This window comes from Engystomops pustulosus, chromosome 3 (genome assembly GCF_040894005.1).
Source record: "Engystomops pustulosus chromosome 3, aEngPut4.maternal, whole genome shotgun sequence".
NCBI classification, from domain to species: Eukaryota; Metazoa; Chordata; class Amphibia; order Anura; family Leptodactylidae; genus Engystomops; species Engystomops pustulosus.
Window position 1 is genome coordinate 44793059 of NC_092413.1, and position 27991 is coordinate 44821049.

Sequence of the window (27991 nt, forward strand, 5' to 3'; positions counted from 1 at the left end):
CATCCACACTAGGCATCATGCAACACAAAAAGGGGGTGTTGCGTGGCTCAGTCGGACCGTGCACCTGATTTAACATGCACAGTCTGTTGCAGCCCCTATCTTAAAGGTGCATTACAAAAAAGTTGGTGAACTCTGTCGGGCCATTCTTAATTAATCTGGCGGACCCAGCATTATACACGGGCAGAACACTTTAAGTGCAGTTTCCCACATTCTTAGTGTCTGACTTGGCACTGAAAAGAACGTGCAAACTGCTTGTGCCGTGGCTGCACTGCGCCACATTTATTACTGATGAGTGTCACAATTCTGTCTGCTCCACAATTCTGCAACATGAACAAAGTGCACCAAAAAAAATTTGGTGCACTTTTCCTGAGCAGTGCAGGGGGCGCCAGATTCATGAAAACCAAGCGCCAGTTTTGATGAACCTGGGGCTCCCTGCACACTCCACTACTTTTGTGGACTAATATGGCCACACCTGCTGCGTATTACACTGATACTAACTGGCTCATAACCTGACATATCTGCTTGTTGCCTTGCTTGATCTCCAGCCTATCTACCATATTGCTTGAAGTGCGTCACTCCGGTTTTCAGGCTGATTACTAATGTGGACGTACTCTTCCAGTACTAACCTCTGCTTGCTGTACCAACATCTGCCTTTCATAATCTACAGCATAGGATCTACAAAATCCCAAGCAGGACATCAATTCTTTATTCTATGTTTCATCACAGAACTCTCATCAATCAGGTCCCTGTCCTGATATCTTTATTTTATCATGTGTTACAATTTTGGAAAGCATAAAAAATTAAACACTGAATGTTTCCTTGATAAACAACAAAAATAGAAAACAGTTATTAGCATAAAGGATAAGGTGGCTTTTAGATCTGTTGGAGCCAATGTAATTATTTGGTGCCAATTTAATTATTCTGTATGGGCTTTGAGTGTGTTTGCGAGTAGTTTACAGACTTCTGTGATTAAAAGGTGACTACCACCTACTCCAGATATACAGCTATCCCCACCAGGTAATACATGCCCCTAGGCATCTCCGAACATTCCTTTATGCTGGCAGACATTTCAGCATAATTAATAAAACTAGTTTTGAAAATGTTTGAAAATTGAGCTACTTTGTGAACCTTGGGTGTTCACTGGGTGTTCTCCTGTATGTCAGGATTCAGGGGTAGTGGACCCACTGCACCACGGCTGATGATGACAGAAGTCTACACCTGGAGCTGAGTCTATGTGGCACCCGGTTTTCACCAGAGCCCGCCGTAAAGCTGGTTGGACTTGCTGCAGCGTGGTACCACCAGGTCACTCCACAGGTGCGACTTTGTCCGCAGTGGCGGCCAAGATAAAGTACAGAGTTGTGAGGCAGAATCCTAGTCGGGGACAGGCAGGAGGTCAAGACAGGCAGCACAGGATCAACCACGTAGGTAGAGAAGGAGGTCAGGGAAGGCAGCAAAGGAACATAGTCAGGAACGGAACCAGGGTCACAACGGGAATTCAGCAAACAGTCGAAAGGCATAGGGAACAAGCTTTCTATCAGGCACGAGGCACAAAGATCCGTCAGGGGAAACAGGAAGGAGGTGGGAATTTAACAGAAAGGGCAGCCGGCCAGCGGCAATTATCGGCACGCTGGGCCTTTAAATTTAAGAACGCCTTGGACAGGTTAGTGAGGCTGCTGCAGGGAAGAGGGGACACAGGGACATCCCCATTCTCTAGTGAATTGATGGCAGACAGGCCACAACCCCCCCCTACACTAGGTGTAAAGGATGCCCCCTGTCTATCGAGATGATAGAACTGCCTCTCTTCTAGGTGTAGAGGATGCCCCCTGTCTATTGTGATGGTAGAACGGCCTCTCCTCTAGGTATAGAGGTTGCCCCCTGTCTATGGTGATGGTAGAACGGCCTCTCCTCTAGGTGTAGAGGAAGCCCCCTGTCTATGGAGATGGAAGAACCGCCTCTCCTCTAGGTGTAGAGGATACCTCCTGTCTATTGAGATGATAGATCTGCCTCTCCTCTAGAATTAACGGATGTCCCCTTGTCTTGGCCCCTTAGCTGTCTTTTCTCTAAACTGAATAACCTCGAGTTTTGTAATCTCAACCGGCTATTCCGTTAATAATCTTTGAATCTTTGTTGCTCTCCTTTGAACCCTTTCCGGTTCTACTATGTCCTTTTTGTACACTAGCACCCAAAACTGTACACAGTATCATCCAATCACATGAAAAGAATCGCTTGGCCTGTGCTGGGAGATGTGGGAAGGCACGGCAAAGCAGTGTTTTGAGAGCTTGGTCAACATTATGGATACCCCTGACAAAGGAGTTTCCTCTAAAACACATGTTGGGCATCGCATCCTGTGTTGGAAGTGTGTTACATAACTGATGGTGGATAATTGGTAGTAATTTCACTGTGTGTGGGGTATTTAGTATTGTTTATTTAAAATTGAAATACATACAGGGTGGTTCACTTTCCATAGGTGGTATCCTATGTAGGGTATTTTAATTCTCCATATTGGCAATTGAATTTTGATATTATTGTGATTTATATTTTATCCGAATCAACAATAAAGATTATGATACTTTTATGATTTTTGTGGATTGGCGTATTTTCCCCTTTAGTAGTTTTCTCTTAGTATGTCTTAGTTGGGAGTACCTTACATATCCTGTGCACTATATGTTTACAGTGTGAACGTATATGCATAGTGTAGCTTCTTTTGTTGGGTTGTGTGTTAACATTATGGCTATAGAAATGAGCAATTGTACATATAGCTTCAAAATGTATTGTATTTTTTAAACTAGGACTGTCTGCCTGCAAAAAGATATGTTTGGTATTCACTTAGGGGCAACTTACACAGTGGGTAGAGCTGTAATTTACTCCATTTAACTAGTGGGTGCCATCACTGTAGTGAGATTCTGTCAATAGAAGGCACCCACAGGCTTCCCAGTAAACGGTCTCTCTACATACTCATGTTCACGTCTAATTTTTTATTTATGTAAACTCTTATGTTTATCAATGATTTTAAAGTTTTTCCAGTTGGCCTCAGTTGGGCAAAGATTGAGGCCAAATCTGGTATATTTTTCTGTTAACTAAGCAAACTAACAGGTGCAAAGTTAGACTACACAGTCTTAACCTACACGAGATTTCTTAAAAAGGACCTGTCAGGGCGATTTGGCACATGAAACCACCCACAAGTGGTTTAGTGTCGCTAATCACCCTTTAGAAAATCCCCAGGTGGCCGCTATTAAAAAAACAAATTAAGGCCCCACTCACACAGCCCTCATGGGGACGTATTTGCAGCTGGATATACATCCCCGTAGCGGGCTATGGCTACCTGGTGGCTACCTGGTGGCGGTACGGTGACAGTACGGTGACAGACACAAGTGGCACTGTACCATTCTGTACATGGGGAAAAGATAGAGCATGCTCTATATTTCCTCGTATCTACAGCTGGACAGCGCTGTGTCTTATGGAGAGGGGAGTGGTGACTGCGCTGGCATGGGGATGCGCCTCATTGGACCCATCACTAATTAAGGATAAATGTTTTTTTATTTTTTTTTTATAGCACCAATGAAGGGACTAGGTAAAAGGTGATTTGGGACACTATTCAATAAGGACCCGTGGATGGTTTAGTCTCCCAAATCACCCTAACAGGTCCTCTTTAACCAAAATAAGTTTTATGGCAGTCCAAATTTGGAGGCACTTTTGATAAATTTTGATAAAGTCCTTTAAAAAACAACTGCATCCTTCTATTATGCATAGAACCTTAAGTACAAAAAAACCTGCCTTCTGTTACCCTAAATTAAAACAAAACAAGTGTATAACACAAATGTGGCAAATGTATGGCAAAAAGAAGCCATGCAATTATTTACTGTAATTAAAAATGTTTGCAGCGCTCTGCAGTTCCAGTTATCCCTCCCCAGGTCCTACCTTTCCTAATGTGTGTAACCCGTCTTGTCTGGAATGTTTTATTAGTTACTTAAGTTTTGAAGTGGGTTTTGTAGCAATAATCCATTTAAAAATTACTGGAGATACATTGCATAACAGGGCAGCTATGCATAGTTTGAATACAAACAGCTGCGAAAGTATAGAATTGCATTGCATTGTGACGATATCCTTCGATATAGATATTGTAACTTGAACACTGATGTAGCCACTGTTTATCTTTATATAAATCTTAACTAAGATTTGATGTATGAACAGACCAGCATTGCATGCATTACCCGCTGTACTGTGTTATGTTTGAAAAGACTACTAAGACTTACCAGTCTAAATTTCCCCCCCTTTTGGTGCACATCATAATGAATCTGCTAAAAGTCTCCGGCCTCTTAGTACATCAGGACAGCGGAATGAATCTCCGCCCGGTCAGCTGTAGTCTCTGGAAGACTGGCGGAGACTTTACTTAATATTTTCATAAGGCATAGTATATCTGCCCCAATGACTCTAAGACTTATAATAGTTAAACAAACTTTAATCTTTTCAAAGAGAAAAGGGAAGTAGGAATAATTCGGAATCCTTGGCTTTGAATCCATTTCTTTGATTTAAGAATAAAGCTGCCTTGTCTTCTGTGTAAGATCAATTTTTACAGCATAAAGAATTAAAAAATGTTGTTCTTCTCATCCTTCTAATGTGGTGAATGTACTGGCTCCAATCACATGCAAAGTGTAAAATTTTGTGCAGTAAAACTGTCATTCCACTGAAATCTATATTTCTTCTTTATATTGTAATTTATTATTTTTCCTGTCCTGTTTTCTCTATTTCATCATGGGATATAATTGGCAAAGCGTGACAAATCCAAAACTGAAAACTGGTGGCAAATGTCAGCAATACTAAAAAGCAGATATGAACCTAGCCCAGAATGTTACCTCTATACTCATCAGAACATTTTACTAGCTAAATGCTAGTTAATTTCCCTCTTTCAAAATTTCTAGAAATAAACCCTATGCAGGCTTAGCCGGATACATCAGGAGCAACAGTGGTCTATCATATGCATATTTCAGCAAACACTCGCGGCTGATATTAACACCGATGGCAAATGTTAACCCTTTGATTACATCAGACAACAGTCAAAAGCCTGTAACATGAAGCCGCCAACATCTTTGTTTTGATTGGCGCTCCCCCTGATGTCATTGGGCAGCGACAATCTGTCGCCATGACTGCCTTGGGTCTTTATAATCCCTGAGGCTGTTTTGTTTTTGTAGTTCTGTTACAATGTGCCAGTGGCACAGGTCCGCCGATTTATTGTCCCAAATCGCTCTTTAACAAGTCCCTATGTGCCCTTTATAAAAAGAAAAAACATTTATACTTACCTCGTTCCAGTGCTCCCCACACGCACACATACAGTAGGGTAGTGAAGTCAGCTTACTACACCCCATCTTCACTGCATGTGCGTCATAGTTAGAGTGCTTGGGCAATGAAGTCGGGTTGTACAGCTCCAGCTTTACTACCTGACTGCGCTGGAATGGTGACCACAGGAGATGAGACACATCAGACCCATCTCTAGGTAAGTATAAAGGTTTTTTTTTAATAGTGGGCACATGGTATGGGCTATTTGGTACACTAAGACCCACATTTATCAAAAACAAAGCAGTTTGCCTGTGTAGTGTGCAGGGTGCGACACATTCATGAAATGTGTTGCACGTCCTTCATGAATTTGTCACTCTTTGCACTGCCCCGACAAAGTGCACCGACTTTTTTTTTAACATGGGCCGTGCCACACAATTCTGTCAGACAATGTACAGCACGGTCCGACTGTGCACAGGAACGCCCCTTTCAGTGCAAATGTGTTGCAGATACTTTTTAAATACTTGTTGTGCAAGCAGTTTGCATCCTTCTGAGGAAGCCACAGCAGGTGGCGATACGCGTGGGGCGGTCTTCCCCAGCTCCCTCTTGTGTGTATGTTTGCCGCACAGGTAATACTTGCTTATGTCTTGACTTAGGTCAGCAGTGTGGTACCATCTATTTATTTACTTTTGCTTGTATACTCTCATGCTCTATACAAAAAATACCCCCCTTTTTTTGTGACTTTTTTGCAATCTGCTTACATTATATATTGGTACTGCATTTTCCCTAGCCCAATGTGTAATCCCTTATAGGATAATATTGTTGTATCTTTTTGTGTTACATAAGGCTTTAGTCTTCAGGGTGAGCTGGTGGTCCCAGGATCACTAACACTATCACATGTTTGGTTTTCCTGTGGTAGATTATTCTGTGATTGTTCACATTTTTAATGGTTTTTATTCTCTTCTTGTGTTGTGGTGTTTTTTTTTTTGATATATGAATAAAGAATATATTGTCTTGGTCACTTGGCATGTATCCTTTCTTTGTCTTGTAGTAGAAGTCATAAAATAACTACATCACGTAATTCCGGGAAATATGCAAATACATTTTCCAAGGTGGGAAATGGAAAACAATGCCTCCTTTGACCTACAAGAAGTCTAATAACATGATGTTGGATTAGGCAAACCTGACCTCACGTAATCCAGGTCTTCTTGCTGAATCATCAGATGTGTGACCACAAATACTACTTTAGTAAGTGGATCTGTCCATTTTAGCGTCATACATTAGTGAAACAATGGCCTTTTAGATGAAGGCATTTTTTAGGCAAATTGATATTTTGGTGCACCATGGGTGGACTTCAAGGTCCCAATGTACCCACACTTTCCCAGTTTCAGCACCTCCTTTTTCCAGTTTCCCAGCACCTCCTACCAAGCCTTGACTTATAATGCTCTGTCTACACTGTATGATATTTGTTCTACAAGCTGCACCGCATATCTGTGTTAGATTCAATTTCACAGGACAAAGAATTCTAAAAATTGTTTTGTCCTATCCTCCTAATGCATTGAACATACCAGATGCAATCACATGTAAAGTGTGAAATTCTCTACAATAGAACTGTCATCTAGTTGGGTTTCCTGTTTTATGGGTTTCTTATCTACATTTATGGTTTAAAGTGTTCACATAATCGCTTTTCGAAGGAAGATATCAGCTTAATATAAATGGCCTTTATTCTAAGAATAAACTACATACAGTTATCAGTAAGGAGCCCATGTGATGCTATTGTGTGGCTTCCTTATTAATAGACCTGGTGTAGCACAAGGACTGGTGCTGACACTTTATCATTAAGATCCAACTAAAGTGTTAGAGAGTTCGGATTGTGTAAATGTGAGCCTCAAATGTTTTTTTATATTACAACAATGATGGGGTTAAGCAAAGTTACTTTATTTTATTAAATTACAAATAGAAAACAAAAATACTTTTACAAAAATTTAAATTTTCACAAATTTTCTCTATACAGTATTAAACTTAAAGGAGTTGTCACCCATATTATACTTACCCTGAAAAAGTTTCCTGTAACCCCTGATAGCAGGACGCAGAACTTCACGTGACATCCCGTGGCTTGCTGGCTTCTGGCGGATGTACAGTCATTACTGTCTGCACGCCCCTTCCACATTAACCACTCCAATATCAGTGGTTGGTAAGGCGTGCCAAAGGCATCCATACACCCCTCCATGTATTGCACTGAAGAGAGGGTACCGTCGGCACACTCTGCCATAAAGACCCGACTGGTGGAGGGCTGCAGTGACTGGTGTTGACTTTGTGGAACTTTCTCCCATGTCCTTGATGTATCTCTGGGGTTCTTCTCTGCCTCTTTCAACAAGGCTATTCTTCCACAATTTCTAAGTTTGGCTGGATGGCCAAGTCACGGAAGAGTTGTTGATGCCCATACTTCTTTCATTTAAGGATTATGGAGGCCACTGTGCTCTTAGGAACCTTGAGTGCTGAAATTATTTTGTAACATTGGCCAGATCTGTGCCTTGCTAGTATTCTGTCTCTGAGCTCATTGGGCAGTTCTTTAGACCTCATGATTCTCATGTGCTCTGACATTCACTGTGATCTGTGAGGTCCTATATAGACAGGTGTGTGCCTTACCTGATCAAGTCCAGTCAGTTTAATTAAACACAGTAAAGGAGTAGAACCATCTCAAGGAGGATCAGAAGGAAATGGACAGCATGTTGGATTGCAGATAAATATAAGTGTCACAGCAAAGGGTCTGTAAACGTATGACCATGTGATATTTCAGTTTTTCTTTAATAAATTAGCAAACATATGTACATTTCAATTTTGTTCTGTCAAGATGGGGTGCAGAGTGTACATTAATGAGCAAAAAAGGACTTTTTTGATCTTACCAATTGGCTGCAATGAAACAAATAGTGGAAAATGTAAAGGGGTCTGAAAACTTTCCATACCTACTGTATACTTTAGTGAAAACACAATAACGGTGGTGTGATTGCAGGTGTCAATAGTGCACATTTAGGAATCAGCGGACCCCAACCTGGATTCTGACAATGTTTAGCTGCTGCAAAAGTAGTTGAATGAGCAAGACTTTGCTCACAGGATAAAGAATCCAACAATTTTATTTATTTTACTTTCTAATGCTCCTAATGTGATGAAAATACTATTCCCAGTCACACGCACAGTGTAAAATCTCAATAGTGCTTTCTATTCAAATTTACATCTCTCAGCTACAATGTACACTCACCGGCCACTTTATTAGGTACACCATGCTAGTAACGGGTTGGACCTCCTTTTGCCTTCAGAACTGCCTCAATTCTTCGTGGCATAGATTCAACAAGGTGCTGGAAGCATTCCTCAGAGATTTTGGTCCATATTGACATGATGGCATCACACAGTTGCCACAGATTTGTCGGCTGCACATCCATGAAGCGAATCTCCCGTTCCACCACATCCCAAAGATGCTCTATTGGATTGAGATCTGGTGACTGTGGAGGCCATTTGAGTACAGTGAACTCATTGTCATGTTCAAGAAACCAGTCTGAGATGATTCCAGCTTTATGACATGGCGCATTATCCTGCTGAAAGTAGCCATCAGATGTTGGGTACATTGTGGTCATAAAGGGATGGACATGGTCAGCAACAATACTCAGGTAGGATGGATCCATGCTTTCATGTTGTTGACGCCAAATTCTGACCCTACCATCCGAATGTCGCAGCAGAAATCGAGACTCATCAGACCAGGCAACGTTTTTCCAATCTTCTACTGTCCAATTTCGATGAACTTGTGCAAATTGTAGCCTCAGTTTCCTGTTCTTAGCTGAAAGGAGTGGCACCCGGTGTGGTCTTCTGCTGCTGTAGCCCATCTGCCTCAAAGTTCGACGTACTGTGCGTTCAGAGATGCTCTTCTGCCTACCTTGGTTGTAACGGGTGGCGATTTGAGTCACTGTTGCCTTTCTATCAGCTCGAACCAGTGTGCCCATTCTCCTCTGACCTCTGGCATCAACAAGGCATTTCCGTCCACAGAACTGCCGCTCACTGGATGTTTTTTCTTTTTCGGACCATTCTCTGTAAACCCTAGAGATGGTTGTGTGTGAAAATCCAAGTAGATCAGCAGTTTCTGAAATACTCAGACCAGCCCTTCTGGCACCAACAACCATGCCACGATCAAAGGCACTCAAATCACCTTTCTTCCCCATACTGATGCTCGGTTTGAACTGCAGGAGATTGTCTTGACCATGTCTACATGCCTAAATGCACTGAGTTGCAGCCATGTGATTGGCTGATTAGAAATTAAGTGTTAACGAGCAGTTGGACAGGTGTACCTAATAAAGTGGCCGGTGAGTGTATATTGTACTGCTAATATGAGCATACATAGTCTCGTGACTAGGAACCATGTGATTATATTTATACTAATTCAGTGAAGTCTCCCTGTGGCTGGTCCTGACTATGAACTCTATAACCATATCTCAGCCCCTTCATGGCCTCTTTTTACCTCTTCTCTCACTGTGCTCTCTGTGGCACCCATGGGGTTTAAATTTTGATGCTTGACTGACTTTAAAACATTGTCATTACAATGTCTTTTTCTACATTGTAGACATTGACATTTTAGAAAAAAAATCAAAATGTTAAAGTCAACCTGTCACCTGGAATGTCATTTTTCGTTGGTGTCAAGTTGGTTGTCAATTGCCTGTGCTATGCCTTTTTCAGCATTCTCAATCATTTCAGCACTTTATAAAACTTTATTTAACATTACCTGGTACCCTGCCAGCAGTGTGTGGTGAGTCCTGGAGGGGGAGGGGAATTCAACTTTTGCACCCTGCGTGCCTGTGTTCTCTCCTTCACACTCATCCCCCTCCCCAATTCCTGTCATGTGCATTGAGCAGGCAGGGGATGGAATGGTGTGGAGCAGAGGAAGAATGCATAAGGTGACACAGGCACACAAACTGCTGCAGTTGCCCCTCCCCCTTGTAAAATAATTTTTTATAAAGTACTGAAATTATTCAGAATTCTGACAAAGGCATCTTTAAAATTAGTACAGCATATGTCACCAGCTAAAAATTACATCCCTGATGATATTTCTATGAATGGCGAAACCCCTTTTTTTATAAAATCAATGTATGTGTATCATTTATGGTGACAAAATCTTCATAAATAGTACCACAGTTAATTTATTAGTAAACCTATTTTTATCATTCTTACACTTATTCACTCACCCACAACTATTTTAACACAACTATGTAATTAAGAATGATATAATTCAATTGATTAAAGGACACCTGTCATCAGGTCTGTGTCACTAGTCCTGTCACTACTACCTGTTGGAGCAGCTCACAAGGATCCCATCCCAGCCTTTATCTAGTTATTTCATACATTATTCATTGTAAAATCATCTATTTTTTGTCATGTAAATGAGGCTGGTCACATGGTCAGAGGCAGTGATGTCACCCATGTTACCCCTCCCCTCTCCTCCCCTTGCTCATGTCTGTGTGTAATGTTTAGTAAAGCATGGCTAGTGTGTGTGCTGCATCTGCTGACATGCTGCATCCTCCTAATATACAGGTGAGAGACACAGACATCAGCTACACATGAATCTGACATGTTCTGCTGTAACATGGCTGGCTGGAGCTGATGTATCTCTCACATACACACACACATACACACACAGGCTGCAGGGGGCGTGGCCACCAGCACCAGGAAGCACATCATTATACAGCCTCACATCATTATACCGGCTGTCAGTCATGCACTGGGGGTGTGGCTGTGCCTCCCACTCATGAATAGAGTGGACAGCTTGAATATGCTAATGCTTCATTGGACATTTCACAGGTCATTTGCATACAGCTTTAGGACCTCATTGCTTAGGTTTACAGGCATGTAGAGGGACAATGAAGGGATAGAGGCAATGCTCTCTAATGGCAGTTTATGAAAATATATTTAGTTTAGGGGGGTTATTTTGCCTGACGGGTTCTCTTTAAGAATTTACATCTTATAAGGAAAAAAAATTAAAGTATGTACAGTGAGTAAGCTGGAAATTCCATTGTTTGCAATCAGGGGTTGACTACTATACATTGTTGTGAGGGTTTTATCCTTTTAGATGTATTGAGAAACAAAGGACACAAAGCGTGCTATAACACAGGAGGCTCTCAGTGGCTAGTTTGCAGCTGTTGGCCCATTGTGCTTGATGGGTAAAGGAATAACTGAGTAAGAAAAGGGTTGAGCTCAATAGATTCCATAATTGGCACCCTACATAGTAAACACAAATTATGTGTAACCTTTTTCCCGGTGAAAGTCACACTTACAAAGTGATTTGTTACTATCCATTCAATTAAAATACCTTTTTACTCAACTTAGGATTGCAAAAATCTAATGAAACAAAATATATAGATCATTTTGGTACATTTCATTTCAAACGTACCAGTTTTGCATCGTGGCTACTCTGTGTCCGACAAAACAGAAAAATGCGCACCTAAATGGGGTGTGTTAGTGCTTATTCTGAGTTTTCGACACATTTAATACAACACTTTGACAAAATTGTGTTGTATGCTGTATGTTAACCTTAAAAAAGATGGTGCACACCTCCCGAGCAAAACAGGGGGCGGCAGACAATTGAAGAACGTGTCCCAGTATTCAATAATCTGGCGCACTCTGCAGAGGAGTGAGGCAAACTGCTCTTAGTGCAGTTTGCACTGAGCATAATTATAATGACCTTTGATAATGACCTTTATAATGACCTTTGATAAATCTGGGAAAAAATCTGGGCAAAATAATATTGGTCTTGTTGAAAAGTTTCCAAAGTTTCAGGTGAATTTTCAGCATAAGCTGTTACATGTGTATATGTAAAGAATAACACAAACAAGGGGTTTTCTAGTTCCAGTAGCCAAACAATGGCCTCAGCACTCACAAGTATGAGAACACCTGTATCACTGTACACCTTGTGTTTTTGCTTCTTTAACCATGTGACCTTCAACACTTTTGGCTCAGCCATGTCAATGTAACAAGTTTTGATTTTTGCCTCCCACTACAGTCACAATGAGTTTTATTTTTGTACTCTAGAATTGGTTGAGACTAGTTGCTACAATCTTTACAATCTCTCTGTAGCTCTCAATGAGAAGCAGCAGCAGCATGGAGGACATTATAAAACAGTAATGAGAATTTGATAATCCAACCCTCAATCAGACAGCAAAAGACTTATGTTCCTTACTTTTTGTTCAAATTTTAAGTAACTATAGTAATCCTTTAACTGTACAGCAATTTTATACAGAAGAAACAGACCTTATATGTCACGGCAGGGAGTATTAATCTAATTTTATCTGTACAGTACACAGTAGAGGACATTGTCACACAAGTTATTAAATAAGTCAACACAGAATTGTGAATTGCTCAATTTGATTAAAACAATAAAAGTAAATCATTATTATTATTTAAACAGTATCTAGAAACATACAGGAAACTCAGTTCCCTACCTACCACAGTAAAAAGTAGAGGCTGTCTGACTTAACGGACTATCACCAGGATGAAGGATTGTAAACCAAGCACACTGAAATAATGGTGGGTGTCACCTCTGGTAGTACCCTTTTGTTTTTTAAGTTTACTATGCCCTTGTTTTTAAGAAAAGAAGCATTTATTCAAATGAGTCTGAGAGGCTCCAGGCTCCACTAAAACCAATACCTCAGGCTTATTTGCATAGTTTTAAAAGCCTTTTTTGTGAACACCAGGGCATAAGAAGCTTAAAGAAGAACAAAACCTGTCAGAGGGTGCATACACCAGTATGTCAGTGTGCTTGGTGTACAATCCCTGATCCTGCTGGTAGATGACCTTTAAGAACACCTGACTTACAGGTGACCCCTAGTTATAAAACAGACCCCTGCCCACTGTGACCTCTGGTGAAGCTCTCTGGATGCTGGTAAGTTACTGTACTTTACCCCCAGGCTGCAATGGTCAACATAAGAGTCATCAAAGGTGTCTGCAATGAAGCTTTATTATTAATCTTAGTTCCAATAACAGCTCACAATTCAGTAATTCAGCGCACAAAAGGACTTGTAATTGTAATTTACTATGCAGCCTGAGATCTCTACTCTGCAGTACACATTAGAGACATTAATCTCCTAAAGTTACTATAATAAAGACAAATGAAAAACCAATAGAAACTAAAGGGGAGATTTATCAGAGCTTCTATACCAAAAATCTAAAGTACAACCGCACGCAATTGCAATTATTTCCCCATTTATGCCTTCTTCAGGTCAAGGGGCCAAAGAGGGACATGAGGGTGGCGCGACCGGCAGGGGGAATAGGCCTGCGCACTCATAGCAGCAGGTGAGCAAGTAAAAGTTGGCCTGCTGAGCATATTTCTATGCCAGGTAGCGCCTTACGTAGAAATAACCACTAAACGTACTACTACAGGTACTCCTCTTGATGTATCTTCCGGCGCCGTAGGGATTTCATCATACGTTTTCACACTCAAGAATCTGTTACTAATGCCTAATTGTAGATTATATGGAGATGCTACTATAACCATTTTATAAAACTTATTCTGTTGGTTGCTTTCCAAGCCAAAAACTTTATCCTTCAGAATATAGGTGTATTCTCTGGTACAAGATCAATCTGGGGAGGCCTTTCACCGAGCCATCCCCAGCAGAGACTATATGGGGAGGCGTTCCAAAGTTTTCCAACAACTAGTACATTTTATTACTAATTTCCAGTGAGATATTATAGAAGGTTCCTGCCTTTGAAAGAAAAGCATAAAGCTGAAGGACTTGGTTGGCAAAGACTATGTAGCACTGATGTTGTGCAGCTGGTGTCTGGTGGAGATGGGTGATTAGATCTGGCACAGATACTGCAGCACTAGTGGTGTACAGCTGGGCCTGGGTGTAGGAGCTCTGCCTAATGTAAGGATGCACTGCTTTGGTTTGATCCAAAAAAGAGGATCACAAAGCACAATCTGTTGTTATAAGGGCAAATAAGAAGAAGATACCTGATCCTGTTCTCATGTAAAGTTAAAGGCTCCTGTCCAATAACGTTCCAGTTCGTAAACTTTAAATACTATTATTACATTTCTCATGGACTAAGTTACTGTACACTGCAGACAGTAATAAAAGGACACCATGGGGCACATTTACTGGACTGTCCGACGGCGCGACCCCTAAATTGTGTCTCATGGAAACCAGTACTGCAGCGCCACAAAAGGATTGTGTGCGACCCACTACTTAAATACCTGTGCAAGCCATTTTTACATTGAAGAACGGTCACAGTGCGAAAAAAGTGCATTGCAAAGCGGAGCAAAGCCTTAGTAAATGTTTTTACCTGAACCTTGCGAAGCTGACGTTTTCATAAGTCACATATAGCATCCTTTTCATTTTAAATATATAAACAAAGCTTCTCTCTCCCAATTAAATTATATACAGCTCCCATAGTGTAATTAACATCAGATCCCTATATACAGATTATCCCACATGTTTAACTATATACAACCTTCATACAGATTTACACTACCCGAAAAAAATGTTATTTAAATTGTGCCCCTCTATAAGGCCCTACTCACTTAAGCCTTTTTTGTTTTTGCTTTTTAATTTTTCACTCCCCGCTTTCAAAAATCTATAACTTTTTAATTTTCCCATGTAGAGAGCTGTGTGAGGCTTGTTTTCTGCATAGCAAATTGCACTTCATAGTGACAGTATTTAATATTCCATGCCGTTTACTGGGAAGCAGGAAAAAAATCCCACAAGCAGTGAAATTGGTGAAAAAACGCATTTGCACAGTTTTCTTGTGGTCTTAGATTTTACGGCTTTCACTGTGAGCCCCAAATGACAGGTCTACTTTATTCTTTGAGTTGGAAAAATCATGGAGATATCAAATTTATATAGGTTTTATAATATTTATAAAATATTATATTTTATATACAATTACAAAAATTAAAACCTCCTATAAAAATTTTTTTTTCGGCACTAATAACATTTTCTTACTTCGGTGTACGGAGCTGTGTCTGGTGTCATTTTTTGCAACTTATGATGATGTTTTCAGTGCTACCTTTTATTGTTTTTTTATATTTCTCAAAATGGCAAAAAAACGCATTTCCGACTTTGGGCGCTATTTTCCGTTAGGGTTCTAACCCTGGGAAAAAAACTTTATTATATTTTGATAGATCAGACATTTTGCGACGTGCCAATACCTAACATGTTTATGACTTTTACTGTTTATTTCTATATCTATTTATATCAGTTCTAGGGAAAGGGGGGCGGATTTAAATTTTTAGTTTTTTTCATGCTGCCCGAGACCTCCAGAGAAACAAAGTGACACAGACAAAAGGATCTGTGCCACTCTTTACATTATTCAAGTCTATATCTTAATTGGTTTTTCATGTGGGCGATTTGAACAGCAATGGTCACTGGAGGAATTGTTGGTTCCAAAACTGGACGGACACTGTGGGGGTCATTTACTAAGGGCCCGAATCGTGTTTTCCCGACGTGTTACCCGAATATTTCTGATTTGCGCCGATTTTCCCTGTATTGCCCCGAGTTTTTGGCGCACGCGATCGGATTGTGGCGCATCGGCGCCGGCATGCACGCGACGGAAATCGGGGGGCATGGCCGAACGATAACCCGACGGATTCGGTGAAACCATTAAAAAAAAAAAAAAGGGTTGCGGGACACACACTTACCTTCGCCAAGTATAGGATCGTGCACTCCGGCGGGCCCAGGCGGACTTCGGCGCAGCAGCGACATCTGGTGGAACTACCTTAGTGAATCGCCGGAAGACCCGAATCCACCGCAGAGAACGCGCCGCTGGATCGCGAATGGGCCAGGTAAGTAAATCTGCCCCTGTATGTGTATTTAATTGTCCTTTGTTTCATTATTTGATTTGTACTACAATAAAATGTGCTCCTTTTGTGTTACTATTTGGGTTAATTGTACATGTCTTTGTTCTTATTTGGTGATATAGCTATGTATCTATATTTCAAGACAGTGCAGTTTGATTATGTAGCCCATCTTATTGTAGTACAACAAGTAAAGCTCATATCAGATGTATAGAATAAAGTGTATACAAAGCACCTAAAACTGTTTAACATAGATGTTTGTCTTCAATCAGACCAGAATCAATAAAAAAAGAATAAAAATTATGAGAAATGTGCATTATTTGTTATTGCTTAAAGTAAAAAAGTACACTGCATTTTACTAAAGCTGGTGATTTTTTTCAGATGACACTGACACTTGGGGTTTTTATGTATGACATAAACTATTTAGTGTAAACTTTACACTAAAAGGGAGTACACAACCATATTAATCTAGGGCAGTGATGGCGAACCTATGGCACGGGTGCCAGAGGTGGCACTCGGAGCCCTTTCTGTGGGCACTCAGGCCATCACCAGAGATGACTCCAGGTATCTTCCTGCAGTCCCAGACAGCCCAGGACTTGCTGTGCACTGAGCTATTATAAAGTGACAGCTCTACCTGGGACTATTTTCTGCTTTATTGGTGCCTCAGGGGCTGGTATCAATGAAAACTGTGACAGAAGGGAGTATAAATCACTAATTACATTTCTGTGTTGGCACTTTGCGATAAATAAGTACGTCTTTGTTGTAGTTTGGGCACTCGGTCTCTAAAAGGTTCTCCATCACCGATCTAGGGCATGATAAAACAGTCAAATTGTAGACCCCGTGCTACCAAAGTCTTCTACTGATACCATTGATACTACATCCCTGTTTAGAAAACATAAGTAGGTAAGGCAGCAGACCCCTTTGGTCAGAGGATGGACGCACATGCAGGCAGGACACAACTACTTTTGATATTAGATAATGTATGTACGACTATGTGAGTCTTCTGATCCATTAATAAATAATAATAATATAATAATATTTCTATATAGCGCACACAGATTATGCAGTGCTGCACAGAGCTTGCCAAACCAGTCCCTGTCCCCAATGGGGCTCACAATCTAATCAACCTACCATGTTTTGGAGTGTGGGAGGAAACCGGAGGAAACCAATGCAAACACGGAAAGAACATACAAACTCATTGCAGATGTTGACCCTGGGACTTGAACCCAGGTCTCCAATGCTACAATGCTGTAATGCTAACCACTGAGTCAACCTGCTACCCCATAAATAAGCAATAACTCAATAACATTTCATCTTAAATACGATTTGTGTTGCAAAAATGACAATCTAGAGTCCTACCTTTCTCAGAAGACAGATCCTCCACTGTTTGAAGAATATCTTCAGGATGTGGTTTGCATAAACCATGGAAAGGTCCCAGATCAAAGGAATCTTGCAATAGCTGGACATTGACCTCTGAGCATACACTCATGAAACCCACAGCACAGCCCTGGTCCTAGTCAAAGAGAAATTATACATTTATTTATATAGTTGGAATTGCTGGGCACATTAATGGGATTTTAGACATTTCATGATTCACTATATCAGAGATGTCAAACTCATTTTCTCCGGGGGCACATTACTTTAAAAAGATCATATGTAATTTTATTACTGTATAAATGTAGCAACACCTTAACAGTTAAAGGGGTATTTTACTATCAGGATTCACATTTCATCTAATTCATCTACCATATACAGTATATACAGTTCTTCAATTGCATCTGTGTCAAGATGATATTCCTATAAATGTAGCCATATGGTTCCTTAGAAAGAAGGTTGTTGTACTTGGATACGACCACCTCTGATGCAGTTATCATACAAAAGAAACAAATACTTTTTGTATATAAAATGTCTGGATATGTCAGTTACTGCATGTCCCACAGCCGTCCTATGGTAATGAACACTGAAATCAGTGGCCGGGCAGGACTAAATAGTGCATATGTGGCCACGAGTGTCAGAGTGTGGGGCCAGGCGTATCCAAGGACAACTAACTGTTTTGCAGGGACCCTATCATTACATTTATGGGAAATTACAGTGCCTGCTCTCCTGTAGCCAAGTCACTAGGGCTTATTTATTAAGGGTCAGCGGATTGCATTGCAAGCAACGTTTTCCGGATTTGCGCCACTTTGACAGGTGTTTAGAAGAGGATTGTGTCGCACAAGATAATGCGACAGAAATTGGGGGGGAGGGGGGTCGCGGGTCGTCAGATGTTCCGGTTCCGATGCTGACTGAGTGCGGGATTTTAGATTCAAATTATGTTGCATCCAATGCACTTGCATCCACCAAGAAGAAGGAGGTGAACTCCGGGAGACCTGAGCGGGGAGCGACACATGCTGGAAAGCGGCGGCACAATCTTAGTGAATCGCGGCACAGTGCATTCCGGTCGGACAATGCACATCAGGGAACGCGCCAGGGACGGGTAAGTAAATGTGCCCCGCAGTGTCTGCTCCACTAAAGCTGAGTCGCAGCACCTGCTCCCCAGTAGCCAAGCTACAGCGCCTACTCCTCAGTAGTGGAGTCACAGCTCCTGCTCCGCAGCCACTGAATCACAGTGCCTGCTTCGCAGTAGCCGAGTTACAGTGCCTGCTCCGCAGTAGCCGAGTTACAGTGCCTGCTCCGCAGTAACCGAGCCACAGTTCCTGCTCCCCAGCAGCTGAGTCACAGCGCCTGCTCCGCAGTAGCCGAGTCAAAGCGCCTGCTCCGCAGCAGCCGAGTCATGGTGCCTGTTCTGCAGTAGCCGAGTCACAGTGTCTGCTCCCCAGTAGCGGTGGCGCAGCTCCTGCTCCCCAGTAGCGGAGTAACAGCACCTGCTCCCCAGTAGCCGAGTTGCAGCACCTGCTCCCCAGTACCAGAGTCCCGGTGCGTCTGCTGCGCAGTAGCCGTATAGCAGCGCCTGCTCCCCACTAGCCTCTGAGCATACACTCATGAAACCCACAGCACAGCCCTGGTCCTAGTCAAAGAGAAATTATACATTTATTTATATAGTTGGAATTGCTGGGCACATTAATGGGATTTTAGACATTTCATGATTCACTATATCAGAGATGTCAAACTCATTTTCTCCGGGGGCACATTACTTTAAAAAGATCATATGTAATTTTATTACTGTATAAATGTAGCAACACCTTAACAGTTAAAGGGGTATTTTACTATCAGGATTCACATTTCATCTAATTCATCTACCATATACAGTATATACAGTTCTTCAATTGCATCTGTGTCAAGATGATATTCCTATAAATGTAGCCATATGGTTCCTTAGAAAGAAGGTTGTTGTACTTGGATACGACCACCTCTGATGCAGTTATCATCACTAAAGCTGAGTCGCAGCACCTGCTCCCCAGTAGCCAAGCTACAGCGCCTACTCCTCAGTAGTGGAGTCACAGCTCCTGCTCCGCAGCCACTGAATCACAGTGCCTGCTCCGCAGTAGCCGAGTTACAGTGCCTGCTCCGCAGTAGCCGAGTTACAGTGCCTGCTCCGCAGTAACCGAGCCACAGTTCCTGCTCCCCAGCAGCTGAGTCACAGCGCCTGCTCCGCAGGAGCCGAGTCAAAGCGCCTGCTCCGCAGCAGCCGAGTCATGGTGCCTGTTCTGCAGTAGCCGAGTCACAGTGTCTGCTCCCCAGTAGCGGTGGCGCAGCTCCTGCTCCCCAGTAGCGGAGTAACAGCACCTGCTCCCCAGTAGCCGAGTTGCAGCACCTGCTCCCCAGTACCAGAGTCCCGGTGCGTCTGCTGCGCAGTAGCCGTATAGCAGCGCCTGCTCCCCACTAGCCATCGGTCTTCTCACGCTCCTGCTATATGTTACACAATTGTGGTACACAAGTTGCAGCGTAGTTACACTGTACTGCGAGTGAATCACATACTTGTCAGACAGTGATTATAGCATAGGGGCAGGGAGCCGGATAACACAAAGCTGCACCCCTTGTGTTTGACACCCGTGTACTATAAGCTTGTGTAGAAACCTCTCTATCAGGAGGTAATCTCCTTACTAGAATTACATTCCTAAGTACTAAAAGAACAGGGGAGTCACACTACTGTCCTGTGCACTAGTGATAAATGTATCTTTCTCATGAAACCTTTTTAACTCCTTAATGACGCAGCCGGTTTTTAAGTCAATGCTCAGACCTTTTTCTTAAAATTTGACTAGTTTCTCTTCCTGTGGTAATAACTTTTCAACACTTAAAGATATCCTTGTGATTTTGAGATTGTTTTCTTGTGAGATATTGTAGTTTATGTTAGTATTATCATTTCGGTGATCAGTTTCTTTTTTGGGGGTAAAAATTCAATAATTTAGGAAAAATTTGAAAAAAATGACAATTTTCCAATTTCAAATGTTATACTTTTTAGACAAAAAGTCATACCACAAATTTTTTTTTTGTAGAAACCTTTTGCCATTGGTCTTATTTTTATTTCCATAAATTGTTTTACATTTCCAGTTTTTTTACGGATCTGAGAAGGTTTCAAGTTTTAGTAGCAACTTCTCAGATTTTCAAGAGATTTGAAAAATGATAAATTTTTAGTGACCAATTCAGTTTGGAAGTGCCCTATAAAGGCTTATGTATTATATACCCCACAAGTAACACCATTTTATGAACCTAACATCTCAAACTATTCAAATCAGCATTTCAGAAGTCTGTTAACCCTTTAAATCTTTCTCTGGAAGCAAACAAAAATGGATTGAAAATTTTGAAATTTAAATTTTTGAATAAGATTATTTTCATTTAGCCCTAAAATGGACAAATTCAGAAGGAATTTGAGGTAAATATACATCCCAAAATTTTTGCCCTGCTTCTTCCGAGTACGGTAATACCAGACATGTGGAAGTCAACTGCTCTTTAGTCGTACAGTGATATCCAGAACAGAGTATGTACCATTGGGTTTTTGGAAGGCCAATTTGACTGCAAATGTTTTGTGGTACCACAGTGTACTTGAAGAGCCCCTGAAGTAACAGTATAATAGAAAACTCCCAAAGATGTCACCATTTAGGAAACTAGACCCCTCAAAGAATTTATCTGGGGTTGGGGGTGAGCATCTTAACCCCCAACATGCTGGCCAAAATCTAATGCAAAGTAAATGGTGCAGAGTAAAAGATGCATTTTTATCTCAAAAATGTCATTTTAGTGCCTAATATATTGTGCCCAACCCATGCCACTTTAGACAAACACCCCAAAAATCATTCTGCAGGTTGTCCCGAGTATGTGCCAATAATTGACAGGCTGGGCACAAAGCAGGGGTGAGAAGGGAAGGAGCGAAATTTTGCTTTTGCAGCTCCGTTTTTACATGTTTGGATTTAGAGTGCCATGTCAAGTTCGCAGGGCCTGTGAGTTACCAGTGCAACAGAAACCCCCGAGAAATTATACCATTTTGGAAACTACACCCCTCAAAGACTTATCTGGGATTGGAGGTGAGCATTTTAACCCCCAACATGCTGGCCAAAATCTAATGCAAAGTAAATGGTGCAGAGTAAAAAATGTGTTTTTATCTCACAAATGTAATGTTACTGCCTAATATATTGTATCCCACCGATGCCACTTTAGACAAACACCCCAAAAATCATTCTGCGGGTCGTGCCAAAAATTGACAGGCTGGGTACACAGCAGGGATGAGAAGGGAAGGAGCAAAATTTTGCTTTTGGAGCTCCATTTTCACCTGTCTGGATTTGGAGTGCCATGTCATGTTGGCAGGGCCCGTGAGGTACCAGTGCAATAGAAACCCCTAAGAAATTATACCATTTTGGAAACTAGACCCCTCAAAGAATTTATCTTGGGGTGTGGTGAGCATTATAACCCCCAACATGATGGTCAAAATTTTATGCAAAGTAAATGGTGCATATTAAAAATTGCGTATTTATCTCAAAAATGTCATTTTAGCACCTAATATACTGTGCCCAACCCATGCCACTTAAGACAAACACACCAAAAAACATTCTTTGGGTTGTCCCGAGTACGGCAATACCACACATGTGCCAAAAAAAATGACAGGCTGGGCACACAGCAGGGCTGAGAAGGGAAGGAGCGAAATTTTGCTTTTGCAGCTCCGCTTTCACACGTTTGGATTTAGACGGTCATGTCATATTCGCAGGGCCCGTGAGGTACCAGTGCAATAGAAACCCCCAAGAAATTATACCATTTTAGAAACTACACCCCTCAAAGAATTTATCTTGGGATGTTGTGAGCATTTTAACCCCCAACATGATGGTCAAAATTTAATGCAAAGTAAATGGTGCTTATTAAAAATTGAGTCTTTATCTCAAAAATGTCATTTTAGCACCTAATATACTGTATACTTCAGACAAACACCACAAAAATAATTCTTTGGGTTGTTCCGAGTACGGTAATATCACACATGTGCCAAAAATTGACAGGCTGGGCACATGGCAGGACTGAGAAGGGAAAGAGCGAAATTTTGCTTTTGGAGCACCCTTGTCACTAGACTGGTGTTGGGGTGTACCAGTACAATAGAAACCCCCAAGTAGTGACCCCATTTTAGGAAAGAGCACCCTTCAAAGAATTTATCTAGGGTTGTATGAACATTTCAAACCCTGAGATGCTGTGTCAAATGTAATACCAAATGATGGGGGCAGTGTAAAAATTGCATTGTTTTCTCAACTGTGCCAAAATAGGAAGAAATGTATTCAGCCCAACTCATCCCACTGTGGATAAACACCCCAAAAATCATTCAGTGGGTTACTTCGGGTATGGCAATGCCCCATGTGTAGCAATAGTCTACAGGCTGGGGACACAGCAGGCCAGAGAAGGGACAAGCAAAATCTAGCTTTTGGAGCACCCGTTTCACTAGACTGGTGTTGGGGTGCCCCTGAGGTACCAGTACAATAGAAACCCCCGTGTAGTGACCCCATTTTAGGAAAGAGCAGCCCTCAAAGAATTTATTTAGGGTTGTATGAGCATTTTAACCCATAAGATCCTGCCTCAAATGCAGGATCCTGCACACAAATTGAACGGTGTCGAGCAAAATTTGCTTTGCAATTTCTCTAAATTTGTAATTGTAGTGTCAAAAGTATTTTACCCAATTCATGCAACTGGAGGCAAACACCCCAAAAATCATCATGCAGGTTCTCCCGGTTACATGGCAATAATCTAAAAGATGGAGACAGGGCAGGGCTCGGAAGAGAATGGCATTTGGAGTACCGACATTTACATTTTTTTTGGCACCATGAAACATTTGTAGATGCCCTTATGGATCAGTACAGTAGAAACCCCTGAGAACTGACCCTATTTGAAAACGACATCCCTCCATGAATTAATCTAGGGGTGTAGTGAGCATTTTAACCCCACAGGTGGACCCCAAGGATGATGTATAATGGATAGTACTAAATATCTATTATGTCATCTTGTGCCCAGCTTCTGCCACGGGAGATAAACACCCCAAGAATCATGATGCAACCTCTCTCTTGTCCTTGTACCTAGGTACTTCAGCAATACTACGAAAACGCCTTCTCGGGGGTTCCTCAGAGTCGCTTTATGAGGAAGAGGTACACAAACAAAATGTCCCCACACTCGTCCCCACTAGCAGACTCCATATCGAAGGCCATATAATTATATACCTCCAATCCAGTGTATGACTTCTGGGACATGGTGGGGGAAGTACACAACCTACGCAGAACAACACAGAACAACGCAGAACAACGCCTGCCCCTCCACACAATGCCTGCCCCTCCACACAACGCCTGCCCCTCCACACAACGTCTACTCCCCCACGCTATTACTACTCCTCCAGACAACGCCTACTCCTCCACGCTACGCCTGCTCCACCACAGAACGCCTGCTCCTCCACGCTACGCCTGCTCCACCACAGAACGCCTGCTCCTCCACGCTACGCCTGCTCCACCACAGAACGTCTGCTCCTCCACGCTACGCCTGCTCCACCACAGAACGCATGCTCCTCCATGCTACTCCTGCTCCACCACAGAACGCCTGCTCCACCACAGAACACTTTCTCCTGCACAGAACGCTTACTCCTCCATACTATTACTACTCCCCCACAGAACGCCTACTCCCCCACACAACGCCTGCTCCCCCACGCTACGCCTGCTCCCCCACGCTACACCTGCTCCCCCACGCTATGCCTACTCCACCACGCAACGTCTGCTCCACCACGCAACGCCTGCTCCACCACAGAACGCATACTCCTGCACAGAACGCTTACTCCTCCATGCTATTACTACTCCTCCACGCTCCGCCTGCTCCTCCACGCTCCGCCTGCTCCTCCACGCTCCGCCTGCTCCTCCACGCTACGCCTGCTCCACCACAGAACGCCTACTCCTCCACGTTATGCCTGCTCCTCCACGCTACGCCTGCTCCTCCACGCTACGCCTGCTCCACCACAGAACACTTACTCCTGCACAGAACGCTTACTCCCCCATGCTACACCTGCTCCTCCACGCTATGCCTGCTCCTCCACGCTACGCCTGCTCCATGCTATTACTACTCTTCCACAGAACGCCTACTCCCCCATGCTACGCCTGCTCCCCCACGCTACGCCTGCTCCCCCACGCTACGCCTGCTCCCCCACGCTACGCCTGCTCCTCCACGCTACGCCTGCTGCCATGCCATGCAAGTAGCGCTCGCATCCGATATATCGGACGCTGAGCGTTATGTCACTGCGCTCAGCATCCGATAAATCGGATGCAGAGCGTGAAGGGGTTAATTTTTGTGTGTGTGTGTTTTTACTTTATGTCCCCCATGAGGTCATAAAAGACCCCTGGGGGACATTTTCACTTTTTTTTTTTTTACATTTTACTTTTTTTTTCTATTACAAGTTTTCCCCTGTAACTAAGGCATCTATAAGAGCCTTAGTTACAGGGGAAATGCCCACCTGTCACTGGGGACAGGTGATCAGAGCTGTACTGGGTCTAATTTGACCCAGCAGCTCTGATTAACCCTTTTAGACCCGGTGGTCACGTGACCGCCGAGTCTATGGAGCCGGCGCCCGCGCCGCTCAGCTCCTCTATGCATCACGCTCATTCAGCGCGATGCAGGGAGGATCGGAGAAGGGAGAAGCGGTAAAGAACCGCATCTCCCTTCTCCCTAGGGTCTCCGGGTGCCTCTGACACCCGGAGACCGGGTCCTTCTCCCGCGATTAGCGGGACGTCGCTGCCGACTCCGGAACTGCACCCGCTGACGTCTAAAGTCAGCGGGCGGTCCGAGAGGAGTTAAAGTAAATGGGGCACATTTACTTAGGGCTTTGCACCAGTTTTCTATCGGACTTTGCACCTTCTTTAAGGTGCAAACTGCTTGCAAGGGGGTTTAAGAAGTGCCTGCGCCACATTTGGGTCACACACGAGCAACGCTGTGCTTCATGAAAATATCTCCACTGAAGGGGGCGTTGTGGTGCTCAGTCGGACTGTGTTGCGCGGTCCATGTTAAAGATGCACCAAAAAAAAGTGGTGCCCTCTGCACAATACACAGGCAAACTGCACATGGTACAAACTGTACTGTTCTTAGTAAATGTGCCCCAAAGTGTAAGAAAAATAATATACATTAAAATTGACTTTATGGTGCAAGTATAAGGCGTCCCAGTTTTATTTTTTTCTCACAGCCGTGTCAATTTTCACTGTTACTGCTTATTTGGGATTTTATTCATACTTATCTAATTCTTTATTAGGTATTGTCACCCTAGATCTGTGTAATCATAACTTTGTGTGGGCTGTTAGTAGAAACAGGACTGTATATGTATATTCCAGAACTGTAGCTGGACTTGAAGCAGGTTCTGTTTTATTATTCCAGCACTTACTGAGTAGGGAGGTGCTGTGCTGTGTTCATTGCAGAGATCTCACACACGAGTGCACCTGAGTGCTCTGAATCCAGCTACAATTCTGAAATATAAATTCATTTTTCACAGTCAAACACACACAAAGGTTTGGTTACACGAACTGTCCGCAGCTTCAATGGTCAAAACTGCTGGCAGATTCCGTAATGGGGCTTATTTACTGAGGGTCGTGGATCGTACTTTCGTCGGACTTTGCACTGTTTTCAGGATTTGCACAGCTTTGACAGGTATTTGACAGGTGTCTGAGCTGGGATTGTGCCACAAGTGCTCGTTTTTTGGCACAGCTGCGCTGGCTTTCACGCCACACAAATTGGGGGGCGTGCTGGGATTTAACTTTCAAATTGTGTCGCAAGACAATGCACTTACATGCACCAGGAAGAAGGTGAACTCTGTCGGACCTGAGCGGGGAAGCGACACATGCAGGATATCGGGTGCGCAATCTTAGTGAATCGCGGCAGAGTGCGTTATCGTAAGACAATGTACTTTCGAGGAACACGCTGGACCGGGTAAGTAAATGTGTGATGTACAAATGTAGTAAACAAAAAAAGGGCCAACCTGAAAAAACATTACCTTATTCTCTTCTCTGGTAAAGAATGATTGATAGTATTTGTCCTATATCAGAGACTGAATAAAAGCAGAGAAGCTGCTGCCTGGTCATTCGGGGGCCAGTGCTCAGCAGAAGCTGATTAACCGATCCATCTACCATATGTGTAAGGATGACGGTGCCAGCTTTATGCCCGGCAGGGAGAACTGGCATCATGTTTGGCTCACATGTTCTTGTCTATCTGAGACACATCAGCGCTGGTGAGATTCTACACCCTGACTATTTTGCCGATTCCAGTTCTAGAGGCTTGTGATGTGAATCTATTATTTAGGATGCTGCTGTTTACACTAAGTCATTAGAGTAATAGCTCATTGTCACTTATAATTAGCTACAAAACAATATACAGAACACATGGTTCACAAGTAAATACAGAGGAGAAACTATAGTATATATACTATACACTATAGTAGAAGTACTACAATATAAACTACAATATGGACTCCACTATACAGTATGCATTGTGTATAGGTTATATAACTAGTATATCATATAATTAGTTATTTTTTTTATTATGGAATTGTTATTAATAGCTGAGGTCAACTAACGGGAACCCTTTGCACTTAACTTCATGGTTTTAAAATTTGTTTCTTTAATGAAAAAGTAAGGCTGTGGAGTCGGTAAGCCTCCGACTCTTGACTCGTCAATTTCCATAGCTTCCATAACTTACACATGGGACATTGATACTTTTATAGTAATAAGGCTTTTTATCACCATTATGATATGATAAACAAGTTTTTTTTAGATAGAACATAAAAATATTTATTGAAATACAAGATGAGAACTATAACTATAATAAATTGTAATTACGAAAAACACTATGTGGAAAAAAACAATTTTCAACAAAAATCTACTTAATAACATTTGTTTAGGGAGTCTATGAATTTGTTCTTAAAGGGGTATTCCCACAAAGACAAATTTCTTAAATACTCAAGATAACAAAATAACACATTCTCTTATTCACTGTTATTGACAAAAATACAGTAATTCACAGATATAATTCCAACCTTTCTCTATCAGTCCTGATGTACAAAAGTTCAGTTCCTATACATGGGGGCAGTATTATGGTAGTTTTATTCTTGTACACAGGGAGCAGTATTCTGTACCATGCTTAATGGTGTTGATTCCACCTAGTGATGGGGCCACTTTAAGATTTATTTCTACAGCCACTGTTAATTCCCAGCCTATCCCTGCCTGTGGCTGTTACCGCGTCTTGCTGCGTCTGTGTCCGGGTTTCCTTATTGAAGCTTTCAGCTGTACAGGAGATTTCCTCAGCTGAGAGAGAGCAGGAAGTGATGTACACAGACAATTCCTGCTCTGTCACACCATTTGCTGCAGTAAGCGTCCCAGCGCCAGCAGCGTAATGACATCATAAAAAAAAAATTATTTGATGCGTGGACCTATATGTAGTGTGCCATTTTATGTGGGACATGATTTTTTTTTATTTTTA

At 42.4% G+C, this 27991-nt stretch overlaps 1 protein-coding gene across 2 annotated transcripts in view; it reads right to left on the reverse strand.

The window, feature by feature from the left end:
- Positions 1 to 27991, reverse strand: part of CFAP61 (cilia and flagella associated protein 61) — a 228145-nt gene that overhangs the window by 176154 nt on the left and 24000 nt on the right. For both annotated transcript variants that reach the window (XM_072140627.1, XM_072140628.1), the window contains exon 8: positions 17456 to 17609. In XM_072140627.1, the coding sequence (XP_071996728.1) occupies positions 17456 to 17609 (154 nt within the window). The remainder of the gene's footprint in view (positions 1 to 17455; positions 17610 to 27991) is intronic.